The sequence below is a fragment of the Felis catus genome, chromosome B1 (assembly GCF_018350175.1).
Source record: "Felis catus isolate Fca126 chromosome B1, F.catus_Fca126_mat1.0, whole genome shotgun sequence".
Classification (NCBI taxonomy): domain Eukaryota; kingdom Metazoa; phylum Chordata; class Mammalia; order Carnivora; family Felidae; genus Felis; species Felis catus.
The window spans coordinates 172,266,372-172,288,806 of NC_058371.1; the positions used below are offsets into that span (position 1 = coordinate 172,266,372).

At 39.2% G+C, this 22,435-nt stretch overlaps 1 protein-coding gene across 1 annotated transcript in view; it reads left to right on the forward strand.

The window, feature by feature from the left end:
• The first annotated feature begins 366 nt into the window (after positions 1–366).
• The window catches only part of RFC1 (replication factor C subunit 1), an 86,064-nt gene continuing 63,995 nt past the window's right edge, over positions 367–22,435 (forward strand). The window contains exons 1-2 of the mRNA XM_011281918.4: positions 367–499; positions 15,044–15,172. Coding sequence (XP_011280220.3) covers positions 497–499; positions 15,044–15,172 — 132 coding nt within the window. The 5' untranslated portion in view covers positions 367–496. The remainder of the gene's footprint in view (positions 500–15,043; positions 15,173–22,435) is intronic.

Consider the following 22,435-nt stretch of genomic DNA (forward strand, 5'->3'; position numbering starts at 1 on the left):
ATTACTCTCCGGTGAAATTCTTGTTTCAGAATTGATATTAAAATGTAATGTGCAAAACGACATCTGAAATGTTTATCTTCATCGCTGGTGGTAATTGAAACACCCGAAAGCTGGTGTAAGGCAGTGCACCCTAGAGACGTGTAATTGGGAGAATCCCGGTTTGCCCGCCTTAGTACATCAACCTCGGAAGCTCCATTTGAAGGCTCCCACCAAAAGCCCAAGGCGCAAACCTGCGCGCGGACCCCGGTCCCGTACCTCCTCGCGATGGCAGCGGCCCGCCGGCCTGCGGGGCGTCACCTGGGCCGACGTCTCACCTCCCGCCTCCCGCCTGGGCCAAAGTGAAGCTGCGCGCCTTCTGACGTCATCACCGGGCGCCGCGGCCCCCACCACCTTCCACTTCGCGGGAGAAGTTGTTGGCGCGAATGGATCCCGAGTCCCGGTAACGGATTCCCCAGCCCACCGGCCTGCCCGCCCGCGCCGTAGTCCGTGGGCTGCGATGGTGAGTCCCTGGGGGAGGCTGTGCGGCTCGGGGGCTTGGGAGAGTTTGCAGGCTGGGTGTGGACCGGGCACTTTTGGAATGCAGGGTGGGGGAGGACGGCGGTGCGGGGCTCCGAAGGGGAGCGAAGGCACGGAAGGGGCCAAAAATCTGGCACTGGTCGCACAGCTTTCCTGGGACCGCGGGGTTTCTGCTCTCGGCAGCAGGCTGCGCTCATGCCTTTGGTGCTGCGCCGCAGTTTCACTTTTTTTTTACTCTTGGGGGAAGGGAGGAAGGAAGAGAGTAAAGAAGGTGATTTGGGGGGCTTGGCGATAAAGTTGTTTTCCTGTTTGGCGTTGCCCGAAACCTCTCTTTGCGTCCTGCTTAAAGCATTGATTTCAAGCCCTCGTTCAAGGCGGAGAAAAATGTAACAAACTTTCCTTTTTTGTAAGTTGTGTTAGGCCTTGAACTTTCGTCATTAATAGCGCCACGAAACGCTCATCACAGAGCCGTTTGAGACCGAAGGCTTAGGGAGGATGCTTTATTTTGTTTAAATGAATTGGTAGAAGCCAAAGGGATAACACGGTTTACCGGGGGGGGGGGGGGGACCCAAACCCTAACAACACTGGAGGTAAAGACAGATACAATATATCTGACAGCTGTCATCGCTTATCACCTGATGTTAAAAATAATCTTATAAAAACACACCTCTGTATAATTGTGCATAAAGCATATCAATTGAGCGTGAAATGATTATGCAGGTATTAAAACAGACGTTCGTGCTGGTATGGAAATAGATACAGATATGTGTTTGAAATATTTAAAGGACAATTTATGATGATCTATTAAGCCAGAATCTACTTCATAATCAGACGTAATTTTTTCAACTATTTTTTACCTTATCACAACACCAGCATCCTGGAGGGAAAATTTTTATGCCACATTGGGAAACCTTGCAGCCCTCAGTGTTTTTTTCTCATAAAAAAGGGATAAAATAATAGTCACCTTGCACCAAATATCAGTGTGTGAGCTGTTTGTTTTATATACCTTTCTCACTTAAACCTCTCAGCCATCTAGTTTTACGGATGGTGAAGGAGGCTTTTAGAGTTTAAACAGTTTGTCATACAACTAATAAGTGGTTGAACTAGAGTAGGAACCTCGGTTTTTCTGACCACTACATTATACTGCCTCCCTAAAATGGTTATAATTACATATTGGACTTAAGGCACTATAGTATTGTGGAAAGTTGATGACATTTGGAGTCTTGAAGGTTAAGAGTAAGGCGATAATTTAGTCTTGCTCTGCCATTTGGTAGTTTTGTAGTGGTGGATTTTATTTGGTTTAAGTAAATAGCTTAACTTTAACTTTTTTAAGCTTGTGTTTTTCTTAACTGTAAAAAGGTGCAAAATATAGCTGTCTTAAGTGATTAGCTTGAGGATTAAACAGGGTAATATGTGTAAAGCTTTTCTTGTGGCACCTAGCATGTGGAGGTATACTACTATGTGACTACCAATGATCTAATTTTATTAGGAAGGACTCTGGAACATTGCATAGTTTAAGGGTATCAAAGATGCCTCTGATGTTGTCAGTTACAGTGAACAATGGTTTATATAGTCAACTTTTGATCATTCAAGGACTTTAAGTTTTGGTTCTTTTCTATCTTAGTACTTTTGTCCGCATGCAGATGAAAAAAACAAAGCTCTTAAAAGAAGTAGGGGTCAGATGAGTCAGTTTTGCTCTTTGCTGAAGGGAAAGGTCTATAACATAGATACGAATTTTGGATTGCATTGGTATTTAATTTAGTCTTTCTGTCTCTAGTACAACAGTTAGCAAAACCCCAGACTAAAATTCTGTTCCGTGTGGATTTATTGAACACCTAGGCACAAGTTATATTGTAATACAGTAGTTTTTAACTTTGGGTCACAGTTCCCTTTGATAATGTGGTGAGTGGTATGCAAATTTTCTGCCCACAGAAATACATATGGGCATGTATACAACATTTAAGAGAATTTGCATATCTTCTGAAGCCCTTCCACAGACGTTTACAACTCTTACCCTGGGGGCTACATTTTTTTTTTTCTTAAATATTTTCTAACTGAAGTTATCAACAAAGGGGTAAAATACTATATCTACAAAATCCAATACTCTGTAACATTAAAAAAGAGAAAACTTTATGCCCTGATATAAAACAGTTGTCAAGATAATTTAGTTAAAAAACAAGGGTGTAGGACAGTATGTAAAGTTTCACTTTATGCAGAGAAAGAGAGAAAAGAATATACACACTTTTATTTGAAGTGTGAAAGGATACACAAGGAACTGATAACATTTGCTACCTCCGAAGATGGGAAATGTGTGTCTGAGAGGCAGGATCAGAAGCAGACTTTTTTACTCTTGAATTTTTAACCATGTGAACATAATGTCTATTAAAGGAATTGAAACAAAATTAAAGATAAAAAGAATAGAAAAGCAGTCATGTCAACAATTTGGTTGCTATTAGAATTTAATAACATGCTCAAAATGTGAATGAAACCTGAGATGCCATTTTTAAGAAATCAGCATATGTAATTTGTTGGCTGGTATAATTTATTGAACATATGCATAAGGTTGAATTAAACACACATGAGACCTAGAGTATAGCCTGTTTGAAGAGCTGTCATGTCTAAATACATCTGAGTTGCTTCATGCCCCATTTTAGGGGATACCTTTTGCATTGAGTTTTACTGTATGAATGCTCCCCCTGGACTAGTGCTGTCACCCTATTATAGTGTAGTTTTTGCCATATGTAGTAGTAGTTGACCTTTAAGGCCCCTACCTACCTCTCTTAGCTCTCTGTCTTTTGAGTGTATTAGGCTGGTTCTGTCTCTGCTCTTGTTCTTGCTATTTCATCTCCTTGTTCACATCCTTCCTCACATGTCTGCCTTTTTCTTATTACTCAAGCCTGTCATCACTTCCTCAGAGCTTTTGGTGTTGTATCTAAGAAACCATTGCCTAATCCAAGGTCATGAAGATTTATGCCTGTCTTCTTCTAAAAGTTTTACCTCTCACCTATAACCTTGATCCATTTTGAGTTAATTTTTAAATTTTATTTTTTATTTTAGAGAGAGAGTGAGCAGGAGGGAGAGAGGGGTATAGAGGGAGAGAAAGAGAGAATCTTAAGCAGGTTCCATGCTCAGCACGGAGCTGGATATGGGGCTCCATCCTATGACCCCGAGATTATGACCTGAGCTGAAATCAAGAGTCAGATACTCAACTAACTGAGCCACCCAGGCGTCCTGAGTTAATATTTTGTATAGGGTGTGAAGTAGGGGTTCATGTTTATTCTTTTGCATGTGGATAGTTGTTCCTGTACCATTTGCAGACATTTCTTTTCCCATTGAATTATCTTGGCTCTCTAGTTAAGAATCAAGTGACCATAAGTGTGAGGATTTTTTTTTTTTTAATTCTCTGTACTTTTCCTCTATCTATATCTATCTATCTATCTATCTATCTATCTATCTATCTATCTATCTATCTATCTATCTACCTACCTACCTACCTACCTACCTATCTACCTATCTACCTATCTATCTTAGTGCTAGTAACACACTGTCTTTTTTACTGTAGTTTTGTGGTAAGTCCCTGCCTGCCCTCCCCCCCCCCCCTTTGTGGTAAGTTTTGAAATCAGGAAGTATGAGTTCTTCAACTTTGTTATTTTCAAGATTGTTTTGTGTGTTCTGGGTCCCTTGACTTTTCACATGAATTTTAGAATCAGCAAAGAAGCCAGCTGGGATTTGATAGTGATGATGTTGAATCTGTGGATCATTTGGGGGAGTATTGCCCTCTTAACAATAGAATGTCTTCTGAGCCATGAACATGGACTATCCTTTCATTTGTTTACGTCTTTAATTTCTTTAAACAATGTTTTATAGTTTTCACAGTATAGGTTTTACACTTTTATTAGGTTTACTTCTAAGTATTTTGTTCTTTTTGATGATATTGTAAATGGAATTGTTTTCTTAATTTCAATTTTGGATTGTTCATTGCAAAAGTGTAGAAACTTTTGTATATTGATCTGTATTCTGCAACCTTGCTGAACTCATGTAGTAGTTTTAATAGTTTTTTTCGTGGATTCCTTAGGATTTTTTTCTATATAAGATCATTTCATCTGTAAATAGAGATAGTTTTACTTCATCCTGTCCAATCTAGGTACCTTTTATCTCTGTGTCTTTCTCTTTTTATTGCCTAAATGCTTTTGCTGGAACCTTCACAAGTGTTGAATAGAAGTGATGGGAGTGGTTGCATCTTTTTCCTGATCTCAGGGAAAGCATTCTAACAGCTTTTTGCTTTCAAAGTGTAAGACCTCAATATAGTTTTAAATACTTTATTCCACAGCTTGTCTCTGCTGTGCTACCAGTTAAATCATTGTGTATATTAGTCAGATATATAATTTGTATATTAGTGTTTTTCAGGATAAAAGATTCTTATATTTGGACAGGTTTTGTGAAGTTTGTTGATAATCAGTTTCTTCTTGTGGATTTGGTGGTTGACTTAAAAATATTAATCAGAAATATTTATATTTCTTGGTTACTTTCAAAGTAGAGAAGTGAAGCCAAGATACATTGTGGCAACTACTCTACAGAGCACTGCCATACTTACTTTGCATAAAATCCTGTACCTTTCAAAGATAAGTGAACAGAGTAACATAATTTGTTTTCTTTTTGCATTTTTTAAAAATTTTTTTTTCAACGTTTATTTATTTTTGGGACAGAGAGAGACAGAGCATAAACGGGAGAGGGGCAGAGAGAGGGAGACACAGAATCGGAAAGAGGCTCCAGGCTCTGAGCCATCAGCCCAGAGCCTGACGCGGGGCTCGAACTCACGGACTGCGAGATCGTGACCTGGCTGAAGTCGGACGCTTAACCGACTGCGCCACCCAGGCGCCCCTCTTTTTGCGTTTTTGATAGGCAAATATAACTTGTTTGTTGGTTGAGCTCATCAGCAGTGGAAAAAAGTAACTTGAAGGTTTTGATTATACTTCAAAGTAAATATATAGTGGCTTTTGTACTTTGACCTTCTAAAGCTAGAGGTCAGTGAAAGCTTACTTCTGTATGGGTTTAGGAGTATTTATTGCAAAAATTTTTTTCATCTCTAACTCTACTAGTGGATTTATATAATGAACCAAGTTGGAAACTTCTTGGTACAGGTAAAGGACTCCAAGAATGCAAGATTTTTTTTTTTTTTTTTTTTTTTTTTGAGTACTTGGCAAAGTTGGGTATTTTGTCTTGGCTTATGTATGTTAAAATTGCATTTGGGCTGCCTACTAGGTGATGCCTCTCTCTAATAGTGTTGTAGAATTGTTAGTTACACCTTAAGGTAGAAAATGCAAGAAGTCTTTTTTTGCTTATGTTTAAGAGCATCTTAAATTTCAAAACTTTTACTAGAGAATATCTTGTTGGCATTCTCAATTTTTTTAATTCTGGAGTTGAAGTTAAAAAAGTCATAGGGTTGTTATGAGGATTAAATGAGTAAATATTTTTAAAGTGTTTAAATTATTGCTTGGCACAGAGCAAGTCCTATTCAAGGGTTTATTAAAGAAGTAAATAAATGATGCCTTGACTCTGGGCATTGGCAAAAGAAAAAGAGGGAAGGGGACAATAATATTTGAGAAATAGGATGAATAGGTGGAGAGTCAGAGTGAGGAGGAAAAACAGTACCCAGGTTTCTGTTTTGGGTGAATGGTGGTACTATGCATTGAGGTGGGGAATAAAGTGAGAGAAGCAAGTCCCACAGAAATACGAGCTTAGTTTTGGACATTATGGATTGGAGGTATCTTTGGGGCATTTGGACAGAGATGTATCGGCAGACTATTGGCTACGTGATATGGAACTTAGGGGAGGTGTGGGGTGGAGAGATTGAGGAGAGCTTTAGGAGGTATCAGTGTGTATATACTTGGTACTGAGGTTGAGATGGATGTGAGTTAGCTTGAGTGTATGTGGATCAGAAGTTTTTGATTTCGGATTCATGGAGAACCATTAGTAGGTTTCAGGGAAAACCTGAATTTTAGATTACACGCAAAGTTTTGTATGTGTGTGGGGTGTTTTTTGCCATCAGTCAGTTCTCTAGTTCTCTTGATACTAACTGGGTGTCCTACAGTTCAGTTTACTTCCGACACTATTCAGATTTAGTGCAGACTGCATAAGTTAAGGGGCTCAGTCCCACAAAGTGGCTCCCACTTCAGAAGCCAGTTACAAGCCCTAGTCCACCTATACTTCTGACTGACTGGCTCTAAGTCAGGGCTTTTCAGGACCTCCTCCTCAGGTTTGATAATTTGCTATGGTGGCTCACAGAACTCAGGGAAACATTTTACTTATATTTACCGGTTTATTATGTGGCTACAACTCAGGAACAGCTAAAGGGAAGGAGAAGGTTTGTAGGGTAAGATATGGGGGGTTGGGGGGTCAGAGCTTCCGTGCTGTCTTTGGGTATGCCACCCTCCTAGCAACTTGATATGTTGACCAACCCAGAAGCTCTTCAAACATCGAACCTTGCTTATTCAAGAGTCTTTATAATCTAATCTTCAGTCCACCTCTTCTCCCTGTAGAACTAGGAGTGGGGCTGAGAGTTCCCATTCTTGGCCTTTCTGGTGACCAGTTTCCATCCTACGTTGCCTCATTAGTATAAACTTAGGTGTGATCCAAAGGACTGATTGTAAATAACAGAAGACACTTCTGTCACTTAGGAAATTCCAAGGTTTTTAGGAGCTCTGTGCCAGGAACCGGGGATAAATTTTTATTATAGTGTGTTTTTGCATATTTCTGTGGAAAATATTCATAGCTTTTGTCAGATCCACAAAAGTGTAAAAAGCAAAACAAAACCCTGGTGTGTTTAGTGAAAAGACCACGCCTCTGTTTACTTGGCACATGTTTTGGATATTAATAGATAGGCAACCTGTTACTGACAGCGTCTTATACTAGCGTATAAGTTTTGCAGGGACAGGAGCCACAAGGATAGGGAACTGCTGTACAGTGCCTGGCACATGGTACATTTTTAATAAGTATTTGATGAAGTACAAATAAACTTTATTTCCAATAAAAGAGAAATTAACTAGAATAGAAAATTTACTGGTACGAAAACATCTTTTCTAGCCCTTTCTACTTTAATCTATCAAACATTTTTGTTAAAGTTTATTTAAGTAATCTTTACACACAACATGGGGCTTGAGTCTACAACCCTGAGATCAAGAGTCACATGCTGGGGCGCCTGGGTGGCTTGATTGGTTAAGTGTCTGACTTCGGCTCAGGTCATGATCTTGTGATTTCTAGCCCTGTGTTGGGCTCTGTGCTGACAGCACAGAGCCTGGAGCCTTTTTCAGATTCTGCATTTCCCTCTCTCTCTGCCTGTGCCCTGCTTGTTCTCTCTCTCTCTCTTTCTCTCCGAAAAATAAACATAAAAAAAAAAAAAGTTGCACGCTCTTCCGACTGAGCCAGCCAGGCGCCCCTCTAATCTATTGAACATTTAATGACAATAAGTAATATAGCCTAGAGAAATACAGTATTTATTATGTGGTAGGTCTATTTTTTTAAATTATTTTTTATTTTCTTAAATATTTATTTATTTATTTATTTATTTATTTATTTATTTATTTAATGTGTAGTTAGTTATTTTTGACAGAGAGAGAGCAGGAGTGCGAGAGGGGCAGAGACAGAGAGGGCGAGAGAGAATTCCAAGCAGGCTCTATGCTGTCAGTGCAGAGCCCAACATGGGGCTTGATCCCACAAGCCTGTGAGATCATGAGCTAAATCAAGAGTTGGATGCTTAACTGACTGAGCTACCCAGGTGCCCCTATTTATTTTTTAAATGCTTTTATTTTTAGCTTTGAGAGAGAGAGAGAGAACATGAGTGCGGGGGAGAGAAGCGGAGGGGGAGAGAAAGAATATCGAGCAGGCTCCATGATCAGCACAAAGCCCAACATGGAGCTTGATCCCATGATCCCAGGATTATGACCTAAGCTGAAATCAAGAGTTGGTTGCTCAACCTATTGAGCCATCCAGGTGCCCCACAATTATTTATTAAAAAAAAATATTTATTTATTTATTTATTTTGAGAGAGAGAGAGAGAGCAAGGGAGAGGCAGAGAGAGAATCCTGAGCAGCCTCTGCACTGTCAGTGCAGAGCCTAGTGTGGGGCTTGATCCCACAAACCGTAAGATCATGACCTGAGCTGAAATCAAGAGTCACCCAGATGCCCCCCAATTATTTGTTTTTTAAATTGAAGTATAGTTGACACACGTTCATTTCAGGTGTAGAAAATAGTGAATTGACAACTCTATATGCTGTGCTCACCACACGCTTAGCTGTCATGTGTCACCATAAAATGATATTGCAATACCATTGACTGTATTCTGTATGCTGTACTTTTTTGTCCCTGTGACTTATTCATTCCATAACTAGAAGCCTATATCTCCCACTTCCTTTTGTACATTTTGCCTATCTCTTCAACCCCCTTCCCTTTGGCAACCACCAGTTCTCAGTATTTATGGTCTTTTTGTGCTTTTTGTTTGTTTTTTAGATTTCACATATAAGTGAAATCATGTGGTATTTGTCTTTCCGTCTGACTTAATTTCTCTTAGCATAATACCCCCTAGGCCCATCCATGTTGTCATAAATGGCAAGATCTCATTATTTTTATGGCTGAATAATATATATATATATGTGTATTATATTACATGTATAATATAATATTTATTATAATATTATATATATATAATACACATATATGTGTGTGTGTGTGTGTGTGTGTGTGTGTGTGTGTGTGTAAACCCCATGTGGTCTTTGTTCATCTGTTGGTGGACATTTAGGTTGGTAGGTCTGTTTTCAATTTGAACTTAATTTCAGTCTTCATTGAAATAGTGTAAATTTTATTTTTTAGATCTGAAGTCAGCTGTAAAAAGTTGACTTCTGGATGGATAAAAACCATAATCAGACTATATTAACCATGGTGAAAATGTCAAAATGTTGAAATAAATCATTAGATCAGGCATAAAGAGTTTTAAATGTTTCAGTTATTCCAATTATGCATGTTTGAAGGAGAACTTATTTTTTAAAAATCTAAATTAATTAATTTCCATTTTCTGTTTAATTTTGCTGGTGTTGGTTAGTACTTTTGGATCAGGTACACCTGAAAACTTTCTGTAGTACAGTATTTCATTGAAAGAGTAGTCTCGGACTCATGTGATTACACTTATTATGGCTTCAGAATTTCACACATCTTCCTCAACACAACCAAGAATAGAATTGGGTTTTTTCACTTCTTGGGAGCAGTCTCTTAGGTAGACTGAGCAGATTCCAGGGCAAGTAAGAGAGGCAGATACTTCCATAATCATATGTTCTCTATTTCTTTTCCCTTTCTGTGCTTTATATTGTCCGTTCTTTATTTCCTGTGTTTTGCTTTATTTTCTAAAGACAGAAAGACCAAGAATAGAAAAGTAGAATGAAACCTCCACAGAAACAGAGACTTTTGTCTGTTTTGTTTATTCCAAGCACCGAGAAGAGTTCGTGGTTCATAGAAGGCTCTCAGTGAATATTTGTTGAATGAATAAATGAATGAAGGAATAAAGAGGAATTTGATGCAGGTTCTTAAATTCTTCCTGGATAGAACCTGTGATTATTTAAAATTTTTTCAGATCACACTTCTTTTTTACTCACTGGTATCTTAGAATTTCTTGAGGCCTGTGCTAGACTTTGCTGTATCATTAACATTGATTATATGTAGACATATATATGATTTCTAAAAGATAATTAGTTTGGCAAAAACAAATTTGAAGAAGAGGAAATATTGTAGAAAGAGTGAAACTATTTTGTTTTTTGTAGCCACAATATTATAATATGACAAGAGAGTACCATATTTCAAGGGTTAATTATAGGTCAACTTTAATAATTTATTTCAGAATTAATACACAATAAGTGTTAATTTAATACCCACTTAAAATTTCTTAAAGTCAAAAGGAATAGGTAAAGTCATAGCAAAAAATTAATCTCAATTAAAGATTATGTTAATACTCAATTTTTTAAAAACACATCTACCATGAGTTTCATTTTACATAATCAAGAACCTCTCTTTTGGAGGGAGCCCAGATGTAAAGAAATAACTGCTCATGTGTTCAACCGATACGTATAGTTTTAAAGCTTTTATTATTAAGTAATCACTCCCAGTGTGGGGCTTGAACTCAAAAGCCGCACACACGCTCTACTGACTGAGCCAGCCAGGTGTCCCATTGCATTCATCCAATATTATCTCAAGTGCTGGCCCTGTGCTTGAGATAGAGTGGGGAGCTAGGCCTGCTCTATGGAACTTAACAGCAGTGCTTTCAAACTCAGATTTATATGACTATCAACAGTATAGTCTGGCTGGCTCAGTCGGTACAGCATGTGACTCTCGGTCTTGGGGTTGTGAGTTCAAGCCCCACGTTGGGGGTAGAGGTTACTTAAAAAAACATCTCATTTAATCATCTTAGGACTCAATTCAGGTGTGCTTCTTTTGGAAAGGTCTCTGTGTTAGTTGTTCCTGTCTTCTAGTTTTGTGAGAAGCTCTGTCTTAGCACTCTTTTGTATTTAATTCTTTATATACTAATTTGACTCCTAGGTAGCTTCATGAGGGCATTTTCCTGTTTGTGTTCTATGTCCCTGGCACAGTGCCCGCCTCTAAGCATACAAACTTGTCAGGAATGAGAAGGGAAATGCCATACTGCTAATTGTGGGGTATGGCTACTTTGCATAGATCCTTAGAGTTGTAGGAAAACTATGAAGGGGCAGTCATGGTCAAGTGGAAAACTGAAAGGGATTTGGAGGACCAGGTTCCGTGGTGGAGGTTTTTGGTGTGCCACCTTAATCCCCACAGGAATTTTATGAGGCAGGTGGTAACATGAGGAAACTGAGAGGCAGAGAAGTTATGTAATTCATCCCAAGTGTCCGGTACTAAATGGCAAAACTGATAGAAAGCCTTTGTCTGTCTTAATTCCACTTACTTATCTATAAAACAGAGATATTCTATTTGCCTTATATACCTCATAGAATCATCAAGAGAGAGAAATCTGTGTCCAGTAGCTGTAAGTAAAAGCACATAAACTTGTTATTATTAGCTATCTGTGCTAAAATTTGTTTTAACTTTGATGTGATTTTTGCCTAAGTTTTTGCCTTATTTGACCTGAATTACTTGTTCAACTAGTAACTGTTGAAGAAGAAAATAAGAAGAGTTAATTACTTTTTTTTGGTCTCCCCAAATAAAAATAATGTTATTTCTTTTATCATTTCTTTTAGAAATAGACTTCCTGGGACAATGGATATGCACATTTAAAATTGTGACAAGTATTGCTGATTGTCTTCCAGATGAGTTTTTGTCCTCCAGTATACCAGTTTTTACTTTTACAGCAGAATAGTTTGTGAGCATCTGTTCCCCCATATCCTTGACAAATCTGGGCATTATCAGTCTTTTAACATTTAGAGAAAAATAATCCAGCTTCAATTTATTTGATTATTGTTTGTGAAGTTGAACATCTCATTATTTGTTGATTATTTGCATTTTTTATAATTTGCTTACTAGCAAATTCATTTTTCTACTCAGCTATCTTATTGGTTTGTAGGGACCCTCTGTATACACCATATATTGTAGATATTTTCAAGTTAGTTACTTGTATTTTAACTTTTGTTTATGGCATCTTTTCTTGTTATGTAGTCAGATCTGTCTTCCTTTATGGATGGTTTCTAGCCTTGATGTTAGAAGACTTCCCCTTGGCCAAGATTATAAAAGTAAATTAAAATCTGTTCCCTCTTCTCATATACTCAGGAATAATTATTTTGTGCATTCAAGAATGGTGTTTAAATTAAAAAAATTTTTTTAATGTTTATTTTTGAGAAAGAGAGAGACAGTGCAAGCGGGGGAGGGGCAAAGAGAGAGAGGGAGAGACAGAATCCGGAGCAGGCCCCAGGCTCTGAGCTGCCAGCAGAGAGCCTGATGTGGGGCTTGAACTCTCAAACCAGGAGATTGTGACCTGAGCCAAAGTTGGGTGCTTAGCTGACTAAGCCACCCAGGTGCCCCAAGAGTGATGTTTAGATCTATTATTTGGGAGTATGATTAGCCATTAGACTTGTTCGCCATTTCATGAAATGTTTGAAAACTGGGAGTACTAGACAAGGGAATGTTAATTGAAGGGTAAAGTGAAGTCACTCTCTAAGGCCAAATTAGTGACCCTTGTCTTTTAGATGTTTATATACAAGATGGCTGCTCACACTGGAGATAATCCTAAAAGGTGTGAGTTAATTGGCTTTCCTTGTGATGAAAATTCTTTTCCAAAAGTTTAGATTTTCAGTGTGTATTGGGATAGATCAGAATGTTGTTATTTGACTGTTCTGCTGCCATCAGAGTATAAGGGTGTGGGGAGTGAGAGTAGGGTAGAATAAAGAAAAGGAAGAGAAAGGGGATGTGAATAGAAAGGATTAGTTAGGAAGGAAAAGTAACAATGCTGAGGAGTATGAAACACAAAAGTCAGAGAGCCTTAATATAACCAACCATTCCATTTCCTGAATTATATTTTGTTTTCTTTTGTGGTTGTAAGCGTTTGTGTGCCTAATACAGTTTGAAAACCAGCAGTGACTTTAACCTGATTATTAATATTCAGTTTTGGTATTTCCATGGTACACGTGTTGTGCTGTGTGTAAGGGTGCATGCATGCGTGCAAACCGTCACCACCATTTGAATGAAAAATCAGTTGGTAATTTTAAAAGTGAAACTCTGGTGTGAAACTGTCATTTCCTCCACAAGCAATAAAGTAAATAGTTGTCAACCGCAAACCCAGTTTTTTGTAAGTTATATGGAAGACTGTGCCTTTCTTTATTGCCTATTTTTCTTTATTTAGCACTTGACACAAATGTCTTAGCCTCATAGGTGAAGTATTCATTCTGTAAACAATATTTTTTAGACTTAGATTTTATTAGGATGGATTTGTGACTTTTCTGTGTTAAGCAGTTTACAAAAGAGAACATAAAATCAGAGAGGTCTATAATCTTTTAAAAGAAATTTAGTGTCTGTGTACCTCATTTATCTGCTTTGTTTGCTTAGACACAAAGCTATTTTTGTGTGTGCATAACATGCTTATTTGGGATTTGTGACATTTTAAGAGTATGATATTTACTGCCAGGTTCTAGGAAAGAATTGTTAACTTTCTTACACCTCACAAAGTACCTTTAAGAATTTTTTTGTATTTGAGAGAGAGAGAGCGAGCGAGCACACGAGTGGGGGAGAGGGTCAGAGAGGGAGAGAGACAGAGACAGAGAGAATCTTAAGCAGTCTCCATGCTCAGTGCTGAGCCCAAAGTGGGGCTTGATCCCGTGACCCTGAGATCATGACCTGAGCTGAAATCAAGAGTCAGTGCTCAACTGACTGAGCCTCCCAGGTGCCCCGGCAAAGTACTTTCAACAGGCATTTTGCTCACCACAATAAAGAGAGGAACAGGGAGGGAACAGGTTAAAAGGATTGAAAACTCAGGAACGTAAGATAGGAAGAGGAGAATACTTGGCTCTTGAACCCAGTTCTTAGGAATTCAGATCCTTATTCAGATCTCATTATTTTGTGTTCCTTATATCCTTGCCTGGGAGCAGAGATAATTGTAAGTAGAGACGTTTCAGTGATATGAAGGAATAATAGTTCATAAATGAGGGAAAGGGAAGCTTTTTACTGAGCCAACATTAATTATCCTCATAAAGTGTAGGTAGTATTAGTCCCACTTTACTGATGAAAAACCAGATTGAAGTAACCTGCCCAAGGTCACACATAAAAAGCAGTGGAGTAGAGATTCATACTGAGGCTTTCTGATTCCAAGATCTATTCCTGTTCTCTACACCGTCCCGTGTTCAAAGCTAAAATCTAAAAGGGTAGGGAAGAATATGTATGCAAAAGATAAAAGTGAGTGATTTTAATTGTAAATTACATTGTAAATGTTTCATTATGATTAATTTGATTTCAGCTTAACACAAAGGGATAGAGCAATTAAAGAGAATATTGTAATACGCATAAAATATTTACTTCAGAATTTGGAAAAATCATATAAAGAAGAGTAACTTCAAGGTTTTTAGTTATTAAGTGATTAAGTTTTAAGTTATTAAGCCTTAAATGATCAGGGTTGTGAAAGGTATCCTTCTTTCAAACTGGAGTATAAATCCCATGGGCAAGGACTATACTCTTCAACATTTGTCTTCTCTCTCACTGTGCCTAGGGAGGTGGGACGAATATGCGCATATGACTTGCCTCTTTAGTAATTATGCTGTTAAGAACAATTTCATTGCTCATTTTTGTCTTGCTTTTGCCAAATTCTGAGAATTAATAACTATTTTTCATTAGGCGAATGGTTCTTAACCCAGGTAATTTTATCAGTAAACCTTTGCACATGAAAAGAACGCTGATGCACATGGTGGAGTTATTGCACTGTGAAGAAATTGCTGAGGGCAAACCAGTGTGTGTACAGGTGTCCCCGTTTGCAAGTGAAATTCACATTTTGTGCCGTTAATGTTTGTTTATGCGTGTCCATTTTTGCTTTTAGGATATTCGGAAATTCTTTGGGGTTATACCAAGTGGAAAGAAACTTGTGACTGACACAGTGAAGAAGAATGAGAAGACAAAGTCTGCTGAAGAAACTTTAAAAGCAAAGAAAGGAATAAAGGAAATCAAGGTCAGTTTTCCAGATACCGTATTGAATTGTATAAAAAGTTAAATAAATTCAGTTCCTAGACTTGATATTATGCGAGCCTGAAATGAATATAGATTTCAACTCATTTTGCAGAGAAAGAAGACAAGTATATTTCTAATTAATACAGCTTCCTGCATTCATTGCTTGTTTTCCTATAGGACAGATGGAACCCTTTTCAGTTGTTAAAACTTTGTATTTTAAGACCAAAGTTTATTCTTAAAGACATGAGCCCCAAGTGAAAGGTGTTGGATTTCTGGTGAAGGAAAACTTTGGAGGAAAGCTTTATTCTTTCCTTGTCTTCCTTGGGCCTCAGAGAAGTTAAGGTACAGTGTCACTGTAGAAAGCAGGTGATGGCTACAATAGTGTGTCTGAGTTAATATTGTTCCACTTTGTGTAAGATATGAGAGTTTTGCAACTCTACAGGTCTATTTACCACCATCTTTTATGTTTTAACTATATTATAGCGACATGTGTTAATGCTCCACATTCATTTTTTTTTTAATGTTTTTATTTATTTTTGAGACAGAGAGAGACAGAGCATGAACGGGGGAGGGTCAGAGAGAGAGGGAGACACAGAATCGGAAGCAGGCTCCAGGCTCTGAGCTGTCAGCCCAGAGCCCGACGTGGGCTCAAACTCACAGACCGTGAGATAGTGACCTGAGCTGAAGTCGGACGCTTAACCGACTGAGTCACCCAGGCACCCCAATACTCCACATTCAGTGTGATAATTTTTGCTCCAAACAGACATGTATTTTATTTTATTTTATTTTATTTTATTTTATTTTATTTTATTTTATTTTATTTTATTTTATTTTATTTATTTCAATATATGAAATTTATTGTCAAATTGGTTTCCGTACCACACCCAGTGCTCATCCCAAAAGGTGTCCTCCTCAATACCCATCACCCACCCTCCCCTCCCTCCCACCCCCCATCAACCCTCAGTTTGTTCTCGGTTTTTAAGAGTCTCTTATGCTTTGGCTCTCTCCCACTCTAACCTCTTTTTTTTTTTCCTTCCCCTCCCCCATGGGTTTCTGTTAAGCTTCTCAGGATCCACATAAGAGTGAAAACATGGTATCTGTCTTTCTCTGTATGGCTTATTTCACTTAGCATCACAATCTCCAGTTCCATCCACGTTGCTACAAAGGGCCATATTTCGTTCTTTCTCATTGCTATGTAGTACTCCATTGTGTATATAAACCACAATTTCTTTATCCATTCATCAGTTGATGGACATTTAAGCTCTTTCCACAATTTAGCTATTGTTGAGAGTGCTGCTATAAACATTGGGGTACAAGTGCCCCTATGCATCAGTACTCCTGTATCCCTTGGGTAAATTCCTAGCAGTGCTATTGCTGGGTCATAGGGTAAATCTATTTTTAATTTTCTGAGGAACCTCCACACTTTTCCAGAGTGGCTGCACCACTTTGCATTCCCACCAACAGTGCAAGAGGGTTCCCGTTTCTCCACATCCTCTCCAGCATCTATAGTCTCCTGATTTGTTCATTTTGGCCACTCTGACTGGTGTGAGATGATATCTGAGTGTGGTTTTGACTTGTATTTCCCTGATGAGGAGCAACGTTGAGCATCTTTTCATGTGCCTGTTGGCCATCCGGATGTCTTCTTTAGAGAAGTGTCTATTCATGTTTTCTGCCCATTTCTTCACTGGGTTATTTGTTTTTTGGGTGTGGAGTTTGGTGAGCTCTTTATAGATTTTGGATACTAGCCCTTTGTCCGATATGTCATTTGCAAATATCTTTTCCTATTCCGTTGGTTGCCTTTTAGTTTTGTTGGTTGTTTCCTTTGCTGTGCAGAAGCTTTTTATCTTCATAAGGTCCCAGTAATTCATTTTTGCTTTTAATTCCCTTGCCTTTGGGGATGTGTCGAGTAAGAGATTGCTACGGCTGAGGTCAGAGAGGTCTTTTCCTGCTTTCTCCTCTAAGGTTTTGATGGTTTTCTGTCTCACATTCAGGTCCTTTATCCATTTTGAGTTTATTTTTGTGAATGGTGTGAGAAAGTGGTCTAGTTTCAATCTTCTGCATGTTGCTGTCCAGTTCTCCCAGCACCATTTGTTAAAGAGACTGTCTTTTTTCCATTGGATGTTCTTTCCTGCTTTGTCAAAGATTAGTTGGCCATATGTTTGTGGGTCTAGTTCTGGGGTTTCTATTCTATTCCATTGGTCTATGTGTCTGTTTTTGTGCCAATACCATGCTGTCTTGATGATGACAGCTTTGTAGTAGAGGCTAAAGTCTGGGATTGTGATGCCTCCTGCTTTGGTCTTCTTCTTCAAAATTACTTTGGCTATTCGGGGCCTTTTGTGGTTCCATATGAATTTTAGGATTGCTTGTTCTAGCTTTGAGAAAAATGCTGGTGCAATTTTGATTGGGATTGCATTGAATGTGTAGGTAGCTTTGGGTAGTATTGACATTTTGACAATATTTATTCTTCCAATCCATGAGCAGGGAATGTCTTTCCATTTCTTTATATCTTCTTCAATTACCTTCATAAGCTTTCTATAGTTTTCAGCATACAGATCTTTTACATCTTTGGTTAGATTTATTCCTAGGTATTTTATGCTTCTTGGTGCAATTGTGAATGGGATCAGTTTCTTTATTTGTCTTTCTGTTGCTTCATTGTTAGTGTATAAGAATGCAACTGATTTCTGTACATTGATTTTGTATCCTGCAACTTTGCTGAATTCATGTATCAGTTCTAGCAGACTTTTGGTGGAGTCTGTCGGATTTTCCACGTATAATATCATGTCATCTGCAAACAGCGAAAGCTTGACTTCATCTTTGCCAATTTGGATGCCTTTGATTTCCTTTTGTTGTCTGATTGCTGATGCTAGAACTTCCAACACTATGTTAAACAACAGCAGTGAGAGTGGGCATCCCTGTCGTGTTCCTGATCTCAGGGAAAAAGCTTTCAGTTTTTCCCCATTGAGGATGATGTTAGCTGTGGGCTTTTCATAAATGGCTTTTATGATCTTTAAGTATGTTCCTTCTATCCCGACTTTCTCAAGGGTTTTTATTAAGAAAGGGTGCTGGATTTTGTCAAAGGCCTTTTCTGCATCGATTGACAGGATCATATGGTTCTTATCTTTTCTTTTATTAATGTGATGTATCACGTTGATTGATTTGCGAATGTTGAACCAGCCCTGCATCCCAGGAATGAATCCCACTTGATCATGGTGAATAATTCTTTTTATATGCTGTTGAATTCGATTTGCTAGTATCTTACTGAGAATTTTTGCATCCATATTCATCAGGGATATTGGCCTGTAGTTCTCTTTTTCTACTGGGTCTCTGTCTGGTTTAGGAATCAAAGTAATACTGGCTTCATAGAATGAGTCTGGAATTTTTCCTTCCCTTTCTATTCTTGGAATAGCTTGAGAAGGATAGGTATTATCTCTGCTTTAAACGTCTGGTAGAACTCCCCTGGGAAGCCATCTGGTCCTGGACTCTTATTTGTTGGGAGATTTTTGATAACCGATTCAATTTCTTCTCTGGTTATGGGTCTGTTCAAGCTTTCTATTTCCTCCTGGTTGAGTATTGGAAGAGTGTGGGTGTTTAGGAATTTGTTCATTTCTTCCAGGTTGTCCAATTTGTTGGCATATAATTTTTGATAGTATTCTCTGATGATTGTTTGTATCTCTGAGGGATTGGTTGTAATAATTCCATTTTCATTCATGATTTTATCTATTTGGGTCATCTCCCTTTTCTTTTTGAGAAGCCTGGCTAGAGGTTTATCAATTTTGTTTATTTTTTCAAAAAACCGACTCTTGGTTTCGTTGATCTGCTCTACAGTTTTTTTTAGATTCTATATTGTTTACTTCTGCTCTGATCTTTATTATTTCTCTTCTTCTGCTGGGTTTAGGCTGCCTTTGCTGTTCTGCTTCTATTTCCTTTAGGTGTGCTGTTAGATTTTGTATTTGGGATTTTTCCTGTTTCTTGAGATAGGCCTGGATTGCAATGTATTTTCCTCTCAGGACTGCCTTCGCTGCATCCCAAAGCATTTGGATTGTTGTATTTTCATTTTCGTTTGTTTCCATATATTTTTTAATTTCTTCTCTAATTGCCTGGTTGACCCACTCATTCTTTAGTAGAGTGTTCTTTAACCTCCATGTTTTTGGAGGTTTTCCAGACTTTTTCCTGTGGTTGATTTCAAGCTTCATGGCATTGTGGTCTGAAAGTATGCATGGTATAATTTCAATTCTTGTAAACTTATGAAGGGCTGTTTTGTGACCCAGTATATAATCTATCTTGGAGAATGTTCCATGTGCACTCGAGAAGAAAGTATATTCTGTTGCTTTGGGATGCAGAGTTCTAAATATATCTGTCAAGTCCATCTGATCCAATGTGTCATTCAGGGCCCTTGTTTCTTTATTGACCATGTGTCTAGATGATCTATCCATTTCTGTAAGTGGAGTGTTAAAGTCCCCTGCAATTACCACATTCTTATCAATAAGGTTGCTTATGTTTGTGAGTAATTGTTTTATATATTTGGGGGCTCCGGTATTCGGCACATAGACATTTATAATTGTTAGCTCTTCCTGATGGATAGACCCTGTAATTATTATATAATGCCCTTCTTCATCTTTTGTTACAGCCTTTAATTTAAAGTCTAGTTTGTCTGATACAAGTATGGCTACTCCAGCTTTCTTTTGGCTTCCAGTAGCATGATAAATAGTTCTCCATCCCCTCACTCTCAATCTAAAGGTGTCCTCAGATCTAAAATGAGTCTCTTGTAAACAGCAAATAGATGGGTCTTGTTTTTTATCCATTCTGATACCCTGTGTCTTTTGGTTGGCGCATTTAATCCATTTACATTCAGTGTTATTATAGAAAGATACGGGTTTAGAGTCATTGTGATGTCTGTATGTTTTATGCTTGTAACGATGTCTCTGGTATTTTGTCTCACAGGATCCCCCTTAGGATCTCTTGTAGGGCTGGTTTAGTGGTGACAAATTCCTTCAGTTTTTGTTTGTTTGGGAAGACCTTTATCTCTCCTTCTATTCTTTTTTTTTTTTTTAATTTTTTTTTCAACGTTTTTTTATTTATTTTTGGGACAGAGAGAGACAGAGCGTGAACGGGGGAGGGGCAGAGAGAGAGGGAGACACAGAATCGGAAACAGGCTCCAGGCTCTGAGCCATCAGCCCAGAGCCTGACGCGGGGCTCGAACTCACGGACCACGAGATCGTGACCTGGCTGAAGTCGGACACTTAACCGACTGCGCCACCCAGGCGCCCCTCTCTCCTTCTATTCTAAATGACAGACTTGCTGGATAAAGGATTCTTGGCTGCATATTTTTTCTGTTCACTACATTGAAGATCTCGTGCCAATCCTTTCTGGCCTGCCAAGTTTCAAAAGAGAGATCAGTCACGAGTCTTATAGGTCTCCCTTTATAAGTTAGGGCACGTTTATCCCTTGCTGCTTTCAGAATTTTCTCTTTATCCTTGTATTTTGCCAGTTTGACTATGATATGTTGTGCAGAAGATCGATTCAAGTTACGTCTGAAGGGCGTTCTCTGTGCCTCTTGGATTTCAATGCCTTTTTCCTTCCCCAGTTCAGGGAAGTTCTCAGCTATTATTTCTTCAAGTACACCTTCAGCACCTTTCCCTGTCTCTTCCTCCTCTGGGATACCAATTATGCGTATATTATTTCTTTTTAGTGTGTCACTTAGTTCTCTAATTTTCCCCTCATACTCCTGGATTTTTTTATCTCTCTTTTTCTCAGCTTCCTCTTTTTCCATAACTTTATCTTCTAGTTCACCTATTCTCTCCTCTGCCTCTTCAATCCGAGCCGTCGTTGTTTCCATTTTGTTTTGCATTTCGTTTAAAGCGTTTTTCAGCTCCTCCTGACTGTTCCTTAGTCCCTTGATCTCTATAGCAAGAGATTCTCTGCTGTCCTCTATACTGTTTTCAAGTCCAGTGATTAATTTTATGACTATTATTCTAAATTCACTTTCTGTTATATTATTTAAATCCTTTTTGATCAGTTCATTGGCTGTTGTCATTTCCTGGAGATTCTTCTGAGGGGAATTCTTCTGTTTGGTCATTTTGGATAGTCCCTGGAGTGGTGCGGGCCTGCAGGGCACTTCCCCTGTGCTGTGGTGTATAACTGGAGTTGGTGGGCGGGGCCGCAGTCCGACCTGATGTCTGCTCCCAGCCCACCGCTGGGGCCACAGTCAGACTGGTGTGTGCCTTCTCTTCCCCTCTCCTAGGGGAGGGATTCACTGTGGGGTGGCGTGGCCTGTCTGGGCTACTTGCACACTGCCAGGCTTGTGGTGCTGGGGATCTGGCGTATTAGCAGGGGTGGGTAGGCAAGGTGCACGGGGGCAGGAGGGGCAGGCTTAGCTCGCTTCTCCTTAGGTGATCCACTTCAGGAGGGGCCCTGTGGCAGCCAGAGGGAGTCAGACCCGCTGCCAGAGGGGTGGCTCCACAGAAGCACAGCGTTGGGTGTTTGCGCGGAGCGAGCAAGTTCCCTGGCAGGAACTGGTTCCCTTTGGGATTTTGGCTGGGGGATGGGCGAGTGAGATGGCACTGGCGAGCGCCTTTGTTCCCCGCCAAACTGAGCTCTGTCGTCCCGGGGCTCAGCAACTCTCCCTCCCTTTGTCCTCCAGCCTTCCCGCTTTCTGAGCAGAGCTGTTCACTTATGACCTCCCAGATGCTAAGTCCCGCTTGCTGTCGGAACACACTCCGTCTGGCCCCTCCGCTTTTGCCAGCCAGACTCGGGGGCTCTGCTTGGCCGGCGGGCCGCCCCTCTGCCCGGCTCCCTCCCGCCAGTCCGTGCAGCGCGCACCGCCTCTCTGCCCTTCTTACCCTCTTCCGTGGGCCTCTCGTCTGTGCTTGGCTCTAGAGACTCCGTTCTGCTAGTCTTCTGGTGGTTTTCTGGGTTAGTTAGGCAGGTGTAGGTGGAATCTAAGTGATCAGCAGGATGCGCGGTGAGCCCAGCGTCCTCCTAAGCCGCCATCTTCTTGTATTTTAAAGAAATTATTTTAAAGAAATTAAGACATGTATTTTAAAGAAATTAAGAGGAAAAAATTGATCTTTTATATTTACCCATATTTGCCATTTCTGGTACTTTTCATTTCTTATCGAAGATAAGAATTTCTTAATTTCTATCTCATATCATTGTCTTTATACCTGAAGAATTTTCTTTGCCATTTCTTGTAGTGTAGGTCTTTGGTAACACATTGCTTAAGTTTTTGTTTATTTATTTAACAGTTTATTTATTTTGAGAGAGA